Below are 12,970 nucleotides of genomic sequence, written 5' to 3'. Positions count from 1 at the left end.
AAAATGATGAAGACTAAGGAACCAAATGAAATTATTGTGTTCCAATTATTTCATTGCTACATAATTTCTTCTCAGAAATCTACCAATTTGGCATTTCCCAACAATAATGTAATTTATATTCTCCTAATTGGATGTTGCTCTCTACAAAATGACTTTCTACAATAACAGTTTGACATACAACACTTTAATAACTTCCTTATATTTTGCAAACATTCAATTTTACTTTTACATTGACTTTAACATAATCAAATGGTGTTGTGTTGCAAATTGAATAACTTTTGAAGATTATGGAAAGCACTTCTCATTTCAACCATTGCACAATATACTTTGTTTGTGTATGTTTCTTCTCTTGCATGTACCAAGTTGCATCTATGAAAGTTGTTGATTGAAAGTTGAATATTAAGGTTTGTCCTCTTCTTTGATTTATATACTCAATTATTTATATGTTATTTTACTATTTTATAATTTTAGTTTGTGCTATGTAAAAAAAAAAATTATTTTTTCCTACGCTTTGTATTTCATCTTTCTTGTATTTTGTAGCCCGCTTCTACTCTACATGGACACTAATAGTGAAATATGTAAAATTACATTAAATTTAGTATGCACCTATTTAAACCCTATGAACTACAAATAACAATGCTTTCTTTGTACAAGATTCAAGTTAATCTGCAATCATTGTTATTCAAAAACCAACATTAGTTTCCTAACTTCTTTCTTTTGTGCTTGTTCCATTTGTGTTTACATATACAATATTTTCTATGTTAAGTAACATGGATCATTTCTGCAAATGTAAATAGCATTGTTGTTATTATTGATGCATTCCAATTGTAGATTTGCATCTCATATAAATATGAGGAAGAGGAGACATGTCTACATGAGACATGTCTCTATAGTTAATCATCATTGGTTAGTATATTTTAATATAACTAACAGTGTGTGTGTGTGGGGGGGGAAGGGATGTGTAATATATATTATATATATAATAATATGTATATATAAAGAATATTTATCCAATGATGATTTACCATTTATAATGATTCTCATGATCATATCAATCTGACTAAACTACAATTTAACATTCCCTCTTAATTAGGAAGGATTGATATAGAAAATACTATGTTCTTGAGTATAAGGAGATATCATCTCACTATGATATCCCTAGAATGGCATATCAATATAGTTTCATTAACACACATATGTAAATTAACATATTTAACATATGAAATTTACTTCAATTCACTATGAGGCTAGAATCCTCAACACTCCCTTTTTAGCAAAGGGGGAATTAAAGTAGATATAAAACTCCACTTGAAATGTGGTCTAATAAGTTAAGGTGTCTAGCAAGACCTGGCCCGAAGAAACCATAACAAATGGATTTTCATGGTGTTCGGCAAAATTCAGCCCAAAGAACCATGAAGGTCATCAATGTGTCCAGCAAAATCCGACCCAAAGAACAAGGATAACCCTAACTTCAAACATTTTTGTTCGAAGACAAATCAACTATAATAAAGTTGTCACTTTAAATAGGATCAGAACACAAGAAAGGTCGTCACCTTTCACAAGAAAAGTCGTCACTTTTCACAACACAAGCTTGCAAGAAAATTTTATATTCATGAATAAATTAATTAAAAATGCATTTACAGAAGAAAAAAAAAATGTCATACCAAGTTTACCTCTGAAGTACACAATTTTCAACTTCGTAAGAGGCTTGCTAAAAATATCAGCATTTTGTTCATTTGTACTAATATAACTTAAACTGATAACATCTCTACCAACCATATCTCTTATATAGTGATAATGAGTCTTGCATTCTTAGATTATTTGAGAATGACACATCTCCCCTCTAAAGATGGTGGGAACGAAACATTTGTTATTAAAGTGGGAATGAAACATTGGTTATTATTCCCCCCTGACAATGTAAAATTCCCACTCATTCCATTTTGAAGTGTTGATTCAAATGATGACCAAAACATGGAGTTTTAGCAGTTACATTACTACATGAGCTTGCATATTCTTAGAAAAAATAAAGGAACATAGTTCTTATAGTATGTATTGAAATACAAAAAAATATTTTACATAATGATAACACCATTCCAATAAAATATAGATAAGATCTAATTGAAATATATGCTATCAACATATATGCATATATTCAATCCGCAATATATATTTTAATCTATAATTAAACATATTATTTGATATCTAATATGTAATATTATTAGTGTTATCATTAACCTAATTTCAATATCTACATACTTACCATATTCAAACTATATATCTCATACACAATAATGTGAAAAGGAAATTTAAAATAGTATAACTCTTATACTTATAGATATCTCAAATGTCATGCCTACTTACCTTTTCCTTAGGATGATGTGGGCCCCATCGATTCTCTTCTTCACACTTAATAGTTATGTTGCCAGATCACCCTAGAGGCCAAAGTTACCTTTTGTAGTTAGCAAGATGGTGAGGCCTTGTCAGTAGGTAATGTCCTCACAATTTCCTCAGTGGTTCCATTAATGTCTTGTCTCCTTAAAAGTTGAGGTGCTTGACGAATTCCTGATCCATCTTGACAATTATTAAGTAGACTATTGTGCATTTGTCTCACATACATGCTTTGACGCATCATTTTCTTCAGTACCAAAACTATGACTGTCACTGCACCGCTTTTTCCTCCAGGAATGCCATTGAGTTTCCTCAGAGATTTTGACTGTCTTAAATACTCCATTGAGCCATCTGGGTGTTGTAAAAAGAACTCTCCAAAGTCTACATTTTGTTTGTTTGGGCAGAAATTCCATGATGAAAGAGTGGAGAAGTTTGTGTTTTTATTTGACTGGGTCTCCTTATTGGTCTTGTCAATCGATGTGGCCAATATTACCAAAGGAGCGTATGTGGTAGGCTTGTGTCCTACTAAGGCTATCGGGTAACATGCAAAAGCAGACTATGTTTGGGATTGGTTCCTCCTGTTTGGAATGCATAGATACCAACCATCTACCATGCATGCAAGGTAGTATTCTATTATCTTTAAAATGTGTTCGTCCTCTCCAAGTTTCCTTTAGCCACTCTTAGACCCAGATGATTATAACTAGGATTTGGTCTCTTATCTTCCTATTTGCTCTTTCGACTTCTGAAGATGAGTCGATCAATGATGACTTGTACAGTAACTGTTTTGATCAACCTGTCCTTTTCCTATTTTCCTGGTATATATATTACTGCGTACCTTAATATGGAAGATGTTTGTGTCTTGGAGAGAGTTAAGTATTCTCCTCCAACCATGCGACTAACTATTGCATGTTGATCACTCTGCAGCTCTATTTATCAACCGTGGTTAGTTTTGACTCCCAAATATTTATCAACTATCGAGATAGCACACGGGCAACCAATACCAGATCCCGAAGTTCAAATTATTTCATTTACATGCCATGAACAAAAGTGTAATCAACTCCAAGGAAGTTTCGTACAAAGAAGCATCGTGGTGGAGACGACGTAAGGTTGGTGTACAAACAAATTTGACTATTGCCTCAACCCTATTTCCAACGTGGCTCACCCCATCTGCAGACGTCTCCTTCATCTTTATCGTCGTAGTATCTTTTTTCTTTAAACAAAGTCTCCCAAGAAAGCTGAGCGCAAAGAAAATCAGTGCACGTAAATAATATAATTCCTAGAAGACCAATTGTCTATAAGCCGTCTGTTTGCCTTGCACATACATGAATACTTATTATATTAATACATTATTCCTTGGTAATTTTTGTCGACGGTATATTTCTTACGGATTATGTGTCTGCTCCATTTAGTGTATCCAAATCCCTCTTACTTTTGATAATACAAAATCTTATATCTGATTTGATTATAGCAGAGCTTATGTATTAATGAAGGTACAATTTTTCTATTGCATCTTACTTATTCCTTCGATACATTTGCAGTCTGGTTCTGATATCATGTTAAGTAACATGGATCATTTCTGCAAATGTAAATAGCATTGTCGTTTTTATTGATGTATTTCAATTGCAGATTTGCATCTCATATAAATATGAGGAGACATGTCTCTATAGTTAATTATCATTGTTTAGTATATTTTAATATAACTAACCATATATATATATATATAAAATAATATCTATATATAAAGAATATTTATCTAATAATGATTTACCATTTATAATGAGTCTCATGATCATATCAATTTGACTGAACTACAATTTAACATTCTAATGTGTTTGAATTAATTGAAATGTTGCACATGACATTTACACTATCATATTTTGGTGAATATAGCTTTCACTTCTATGACCTATCGACATACCCCTTGCACCACCTTCTATTGCAAGTGCTAGTTATTGATAATTCTACATTTTCACTACAAATGTGACCTTCAAAATCTTGCATTACTTTTGAATTTATTATTTCCCTCACACTATCCTAATTATCCTAGGAGAAATTAAATAAGCAAAGATCTTCGTAAATTCATATCCCTGAGAAGCATACATCAAAAATAATTTTATATGGCAATTTCCATCCATGGCATAAATAATGTTATGCATTGTTTTAATGCATACTTGGTTTAAGGTTAGTTCATCTAGCAGCGACGTGACAACAACATTCAGTTTACATTATGAAATCAGAGGGTAGCTTGCTATGTCCTGTGTTATTTGACATTAAACAAAGGCTTCTTATATATCCTCTAAGAAATTCAAGCGATGTACATTAGAATGATTTAATAAATTAAACGAACAGCTCACAAGACTAAAAAGCTAATCAATAGAAGAAGAAAAAATTGTAAGGACAACAAATATGAGCAGAAAAAAATCATTAAAAAAGCTTTAACAAGATGAGAGCCTCTGTAGTAGGCAAGAGCCTACAACACAATGGTAAATTATGAGCCTCTTATTTGGGAGGTCTTGGGTTCAAATCTACTCGAAGTTAATAAATAATAATAATTAATCACAACACATAATAGTTTTAATGAATCTTGACTTTGGTCTTCTTAGCAATCAAAAAACGTAAACAAGTGCCCTAAAAATGAAACAAAACAAAAAATTCTAGATAGTACTATATACGATAGTACCAATTTCATTTAGAATGACTACAGAGGCACACAAGTATCCCTCTTTACGTTAAACTATAAAAAATCATTTGAACTTGTACGATGATGGAACTTATATTAAAAAATAATGCACAAATCTTTTTTTCCATGTTTGAAATAAATTATATGTTAAAACTACCCAAACCAATTACTGGCAAGGTATAGTTCTTCAATTAATTTCTATACAAATATATAGTATGGATAAGATCCAATGCATTTCTTGCAAAAAAATTTATGGCAGCAAAATAAATATTAGTTATTGTAAATAAATTTATTTTAAGATAGACAATAATAAAATAATTGTATATACTTATTTCAATATATATTCATAGTTAGAGAAAAGATATCTGAATACACCAATTTGTCCCTCAGAATATCACATCTAACAATTAGTCTAAAAATTTGAAGGCAAGAAAAAGATTAATCAAATAGTAGAAAGAAATTATGAAATTTACTACAAGATGGGCCAAACACTAGAATATTCACCATGACAATAAAGCCCTATCTTTAAAAAAATATTTCTTTTAAAAAGACATGTCGAAGAATATCTACCTGGCTAAGGAGAATAGATACGTGGCCAAGGAGGAGCTTCACATTGAATGGTAGCACAAACTGAAAGTTAGTAACTACAAATATAAAAATTGCCCAGAACATAGAAAATTGCGAAAAGAAGAAGAATGAAGATGTTTGGAGTCTTCCATACAATGACAAAAACTATGCACTGTTAATTTCATAATGAGAGTAGACATCCTCTCCTAAAGTATAATGTTGAACACCATTTTTATCCAAGGAGTACATAACACACCATTCTGACTTGGAGTTTTCATTACTTGAAGAATATGAATTCTGTATAACTCTATTTTGATGCGTTATTGAGAATGGAATCCCTGCAATAAATACAAACCCTTTATAAAAATATATAAAGCTATTGCAATACAATACAAATCCAATATTGATGTGATATGAACAAAAAAAAACCCAAATAATATAAAAGACAAGAAAGCCATAAGGCAAAATGAGCCATAGAATATAATGGAGAAAATGGAGAAAGACAACTACACTAGTTTTACTTATCTCCAACCCAACTCAAAAAAACACCAAAGCTTTGTGAGTATTCCAAAAAGCAAGTATGAAATATAAAACAAGTGCAATATAATGACTTAGTACTTGCCTTAGTTTTAATAGTTTTTAGTGTAAATATAATGTTAAAATAATAAATTTATCATAGTATATAAAATATTTTAATCAACGCAAATCTTATATAGTTAAATTCTATTCATATATCATATATAATATATAATATTAAAATAAATTATAATATAAAAATAAAAATATTTTAATAATAATATATAATAGTGTTTCTTAAAATATTATATAATATTAGTGTAGATAATATTTTTTAAAATATTTTAGTTGAATGAAAAAAATTAATTCTTAAAAATAGAATATTAAAAGTATAAACATCTAAACTAATTTACTCACAAATAAAAATATTTAACTTCAATCCTGCACATATATGACTCAAAATGATTCACCCAATCAAATCATAAAAAAATATTTAATAGAAATTATGTAGTTAAAAAACTTGTATCTAACTATATGCATTTTATAATTAAATTTGAAAATGCTAAATTAAAACTAGTAAAAACAATAAGTTTTAATCCAATAAGTAAAATGCATATATGGCTGCTCAATAAAATACATATATGGTGGTGGAAGTTTAATAAATATAATGCAACCACTAAGGTCAAATTAAATGCCGGTCCTTTATTTAAGCCACTTTGCTTTCACATGGCAATAAAAGAATTTCAATGGATTTTTAAAAATGTTTAAACCACTAGCAAAAATAGTAATAACCAATAAAACAATAGCATGAAAAAAATATATTTTAATAATAATATTAAGAGACATTTAACATTTGGTAATGTTTTCAGATTTTTGAAAAAAGTAATAATAATATAACCAGGGCAAACACTATAGTCTCCAGCCTATAAGGCAGGGACAACTAATCATCATCCACTCTCAAGGTAATGTCTTATATGAAAAGAATGTTATGTAATATGATATTCTTTTGAGATTTTTCAACCCCGAGATTTGGAAAACTAATATGCAAGAGGTGGTCGGCAATGGGGTTGTAAACCAGTAAATGTCGGCCTCTACAAGCTGAAATTTCTTATCATATGATCAGATACTAATCACAATCCACATCTATGTATGATGCCAAATGTTTTACGGCTTTCTCAATCCTCTAAAGATTATGACTTTTAGTTTAGGGGCCAATTCGGTACAACAGCATCCTGAACTGGTACCAAGGGCAATTTACCTCCATAAATTTCAGGAAGTTGGCTTTCATCGATATCATTCAACAGAGTTGATTTTATGTCCTTGTTATCAATCATTACTATCTGTAAGAAAAACAAGAAAGACAATTCATCAAAGTAGCCCTTGATTATTCTTTTATCATTTAATTGAAAATGAAATAAACAAACATAGCAATACAAATGGCATGTGTAGTGGGTAAACCATCTATGTTAGAACTTCCGGCATAGCTAAGCATGTCTCATTCCTTTTTATCCAAGTCATCTTATAAATATTTTTCAGTCTTGAAGGACTGACCGGAGATATTCAAAATTGTAAATACATTTGATAGTATAATATTTTATTTTAATCAATAAGGATAAATTTTAAATGAGAAAGAAATGTATAAAGGAAGAAAATGATATTTGGCGGAGTGAAATTAGACATCATTTAAACTTTTTTAAACTTCTTTTTTTCCATGTTTTAAAAAAGTGTCTTTTAATACCTATCAAAAAAATAGTGTCTATTGATTTTTTAAGATAAGTATTGCTGAGCACAGAGCTGCATGCTAGCAAATCTGTTGTGCCCTAATCTGTTGGTTGCACAAATTTGCGAAATCTTTACAATAACAAAAATGATGATGGATCACAGAGTGTGATCCATGATCACTTCATCTTGATGTTGGATTGAACAGGATGTGATCCGAAAATGTTGATGCAAAAATTTACATAGTTAAAACTAAAAACATCTCAAGCTAATACTAAAGATATTTAAAGACATTTCATTTGTTTCCCCAGTTTGAAAAAGTATGTTTTCTATTCTAGAGAACTAATATTTTATAAATCATGGATAAGCTGATATCGACCCCAGTGCAGCATCTGTGTAAGGAATAAGTTAATTACTGTTCGATATAATAGAATATAGTAAGATCTACATTCATCTAGCTATTCTGGGTCTAACAATATATTTCATGGGAAAAAGTATTGCCATGGATCAAGACTTAATATTAAATTTTATATTTGCTCTTTTTTTGTGTTGGAAAAGATTTTAACATCTCCTTCGGAAAAGTTTATATTTGCTCTGCCAAATATTATTTCAGTACCAGTAAAACTATCGTGTTGGCTAAATATTAAAACTTTATATTTGCTCTGCCAAATATTATTTCATTAGTGGCAGAACTATATATATTGTGGTGTTGAACCATAAATTAGCATGTTGTCTATATTGCGGAAATGTCATTGAGCATAGGTCTTTGATATACATCAATATAATTATTTTTCTCAAAGCACTGTAGGATTCATGCATTATCAAATCTATTTCTATTCAGTGGTTCACCGACTATTTTCTTGTATGTGCAATGTGCATCATAGAATTTGCATGTCATCAAATCAAACTTCAAAACTGAAATTTATTTCCACAATTCCCATGCACAAGGTTCGTGAGGAAATATAATGAAGAAAAAAATTCCTTCAAGTCTTTCCTCAAATATTAATTTATGGTCCGATACCACAACAGAGATCCCATTCATGTTACTTTTTGGTCCAATACCACAACTTACTAAAAAGATCTCATTCAAGGGCAAATAGGAAAAGAAAGTGTAGGAGAGTTAGGATGAAAAAATTAAAAATGGTAGGTAAAACTGAATTTTGATGAAGCCTTAAATGGCAACCTGGGATGGGTACAAGCTGATTGTGTGTTATATGATTTAAAAGATAATTTTGTGTTTGGCTGCTCTATCTTCCTAGGATAGCAAACCAATAACTGTGGAACAGGATGTGTTGCTTACTGGAAGCAACCAAGGGGGCAGGTTTAAGACAGGTGGAAATTGAAGTTACTCAAATTGTTGTTAATATAGTAAAGAGGGCTTAATATCCCAATTGAAAATTGATAGCAATCTTGAAAGTATTATTTTATCCATTGTTTCTCTCTTTTCAGATTTCTCATTGTTATTGTTAGCAAAACAATGTTGCAGATTTTATGGCTTATCAATGGTCAATGCTAAGGGGTTTTCTCTTGTTAGAAAGAATGGAGATTGAAGACTAGGATAATTTTGCCTCTATCCTACATTTGGTTTCCCATCTTCGGTGGTTATTAAATATGTTTTGATGATAAGATGTGCTCGTATTGCAGGCAGAAATATAATTACAAGATTGGACGCATCTCACACACTGTAGTGCACTACAGGAGATATGAGAGTTGCTCAAAAATATTATCTTTTGTGGTGCCATGCTAGTTTTTGCTACTTGTTGCAGTTTACTCTAGAAAGTGTGACAGGCTATCAAGGAAGGTTCTTGGGTCTTTATGAGTTATCTCCTTACCATGGCAAAGAATGAATTGCCTAGGGATCCATTGCAGAAGGTCCAGTCTCAGACCACCATCTTAAACACATTTTTAACTGTGACCAGGCAGGTAGTTCATGGAAAGTGAAGACTTATTTAGCTGAGGAGGATTTGGATGAGAATAGCCATTTCAGATCATGTGATGATTTTAGCATATTTTAATTATAAATTTAAACAAGCAGTAAAGCATGCAGAAATCAACAATGGTATAATTAAGAAGCTAGTGCAGGTACCGAGGGGAATGATAAGAAGATGTATTCTGGTGAAACTATGCATGCACCTAGGAAGTGAGAGCATGTATCAACTCCCAGATGATGTGTTGGAAGCATCAATAATGCATTGCAAGAGGAGATGCATTAGTTGCAAATGGGAATGAGATATAGCGGCTTATGATCTTAATGGCGCTCTGGAAATGACTAGTGCTTTCAAAATGCAATGTTGGAGAATGAATTGTTATATAGGTACATGAGGTGAAGGGTTTATTCAATGGTTTTAAGGTTCATGAAGCGACAATACTTACTAAAGTGTTTGGACCTATGCTCCACAGAGTTTCAGCGACGAGGTGGTCTTAGGGGACGGGGACGTATTTCCAATATGGGTACGGTTCAAAGTCAATTTTTAGGGGAAGGTTATTGAAATAATAGGGGAAATTTTAATTTTTATATACAGAGATTTCAATCATGCATATCATAACATTGATAAACCATTCACCATAGACATTTAGAAGCTCAATATATAGGAAATGAAAAAGTTTAAATACTTTCAGTGTAACATATGGCATACATATAGCACAAATGTCAAAAGGCTCTATGTTTCGTGCATGAGATGACATAAAATATTGAAATGTAAACAATAGACATACTATACTATTATAAGTCTATAACTAAAATATCAAACAGAAAGAAATAACATATAATTCTAACTCCATAATCAGCTGTCCATAATAAGATTAAAATGTAAATACTATAACTAAACTATTAAATGGTGAACATAGAAGTTTTCAGTTATATATAACTATCCACAAAATGGTAGGTCTATGAGTCTAAATCAAGCAAGTTTGATGCCATAACTGCCTCTTTCAACTGTTGTTCATTCCTTGACCACCTGCTGCTCCTCTTTGCAGATGTGAAAATGAATTTCTTTTTCTTCTTTTTGGTTATTTTATTCTTATATTAGGTTTCGGTATTATTAAATGTGATTTTGGCATCCTTGTGGGCCAGCCAGCCTTTTTTTCAAATTTAAAAATGCCTTGTTTTTTAACACTGGCAGTCCAAAAATGGCTTGAGCCATAGAGGACGACCAGAAATCCCATGGACAGGTAGGGGACTTCTAAACATCCCCTAGCCATCCAAGGGAATTCTAGTTGTTCCCCCGTGCCCTGCTGCTCTCAGTGGCATTTTGGGAATGGTATAATTTGGCAAAAATGGAACACCTTTGACAATGGCAAATTCCTGTCTTCATGCCATCTCCGGGACGGGTATGGGTGGGATTTCACAAGGGATGCATCCCCATGGAGCATAGGTTTGGACACATGTTGAACATCACACCAATGTCAGGGAATGGTATTTACAATTGTCTCTAAAAGGTAGAAGACAGAACATCGAGGGAGCGACATATCCTGGAAGCATGATAGTCTTTATGTTTATATGTGGCAGTGTCAAATGCTGACAGTGGTCTATTTCACTCTCTCTTTTTGGTTGTAAGCTCGTTCGTTGCTTTGTATGCCTTCTTTTTGGTCAGAGACGGCTGTTCATGCATTAATTTACCAGTATTTTTAGGTTGTATAGTTGTGCATGTATTCTTCTATGTAGGAGAGCAGAGGTTATTTTTGCAGTATATTACTTGCTTGCATATTAAGATTAAATTCAGTAAGGTATGTTTAGGTTGCTGGCTGGGGGGTCCTTATAGGTTCCAATTATGTACTTAAATGGGGTACCATAAAGCTTCTAAGCATAATGCTGCCTATTGGACACCTAAAGTTGATTTTTACATAACGAATTTCACCGCAGCAGCTTGAGGTAACTGAGCTAGCAAGTGCAGTGGTGGGGCTTCAAGCCTCTAATGGAATCTTTGTGAAAGGTTCTATTTTTGTTTCAGGAATCAAAACCAATAGTAAAGAAAAAGTTGTGGCAGGCTTGAAAGGCCTTCAACAAATGGAAGTGGAAGGGGACTCACTTGCTGTGATTGACAGTTTAAGCAAGAAGTGAGGACCTTTTGGAGAACTAGAGCTTGAATAATTTCATTAAAGAGGCTAATATTTTGTGTAGTCATTTTGAGAAGATAGTGTTGGAACATTGTTTTCATTAAGTTCATTCATTATCTTGCAAATGCAGGGGTGGACGAATGCCCTTTCTTTTCAGTACTCAATGACCATGTTGATTACTGGGATAAGTTGCCATTGCCTATGAAGAATTGCATACCCAGCGAAGATGTTACTAAAATGTGTCCCTAATTTTTAATATGGCTAGCGAAGATTTTTAGTTTTTTGGTTTGAAACTATTTTAAAGGATTTTCTGCTGGCTCTTGTGCATGTAGCTTTTGGTCCAAAAGAGATGCTAAAGCATAATCAGCAAAATGTTCCAGCCATTTTTTCAGCTCATGACAAGGACATATCTGAGTTTTTTTTTTTTTAAACCTGAATTTTTATAATTTTTCAAACAAAATCATGTGATGGGGTTTCTATTTTGCCCTTTTAAAAATTTGTCTAGACGGTTTCCATAAAATTTCCTTCTTTTTTTTTTTTGATAGGTAATGACCTGAAGCCTAGATTATTTTTTATTTTTTATTTTTTATTGAGATGATTTTTTTATTGTATTAAGCTGGAGTAAAGTCGAACCCAAGACCTCTCAGATGAGAGGCTCAATTTACCATTGTGTTGTAGGCTCTTGCTTAATTTTTCCTAAAACAATTATCAAGTGGGTTTTAGCAATGTTTTCCTCAAAAGTTATCTGTTGGTTTCCACCTTTTTTTCCTCAAAAACGAGGTTTCCTATACTCTGATCCGTGTCTCAGATTTTGTTTCCAGTTCTATTCGATTTTCCACCTCCAAAATCGTATTGCTTTTTCGATTTTTCTCCTTAAAAATCATTCTTGGGTTCTCTAATTCGCGAAGTTGTTTGTTCACATGAGATTTTGTTTGTTCGGTTTTTCCTATTTATTCCAAAAATTGATGCTTTCTAAACTTCAATTTTAGGGTTTTGCTGACTTTTTTGCACAAAAATCATGGCAATTTGTTTCGAGTTGTAGAG

The 12,970-nt window shown here is 32.0% G+C and overlaps 1 protein-coding gene across 1 annotated transcript in view; it reads right to left on the bottom strand.

The window, feature by feature from the left end:
* Positions 1-6,959: 6,959 nt before the first annotated feature.
* Positions 6,960-12,970, bottom strand: part of LOC149539247 (sec14 cytosolic factor-like) — a 90,752-nt gene continuing 84,741 nt past the window's right edge. Inside the window, exon 6 of the mRNA XM_089800574.1 lies at positions 6,960-7,491. Within this exon, the coding sequence (XP_089656700.1) occupies positions 7,351-7,491 (141 nt within the window). The 3' untranslated portion in view covers positions 6,960-7,350. The remainder of the gene's footprint in view (positions 7,492-12,970) is intronic.

The sequence above is a fragment of the Cupressus sempervirens genome, chromosome 9 (assembly GCF_028749045.1).
Source record: "Cupressus sempervirens isolate cs-2001-9-10 chromosome 9, ASM2874904v1, whole genome shotgun sequence".
In the NCBI taxonomy this organism is placed as follows: Eukaryota; Viridiplantae; Streptophyta; class Pinopsida; order Cupressales; family Cupressaceae; genus Cupressus; species Cupressus sempervirens.
This window is presented reverse-complemented; position numbering and strand designations above follow the sequence as displayed.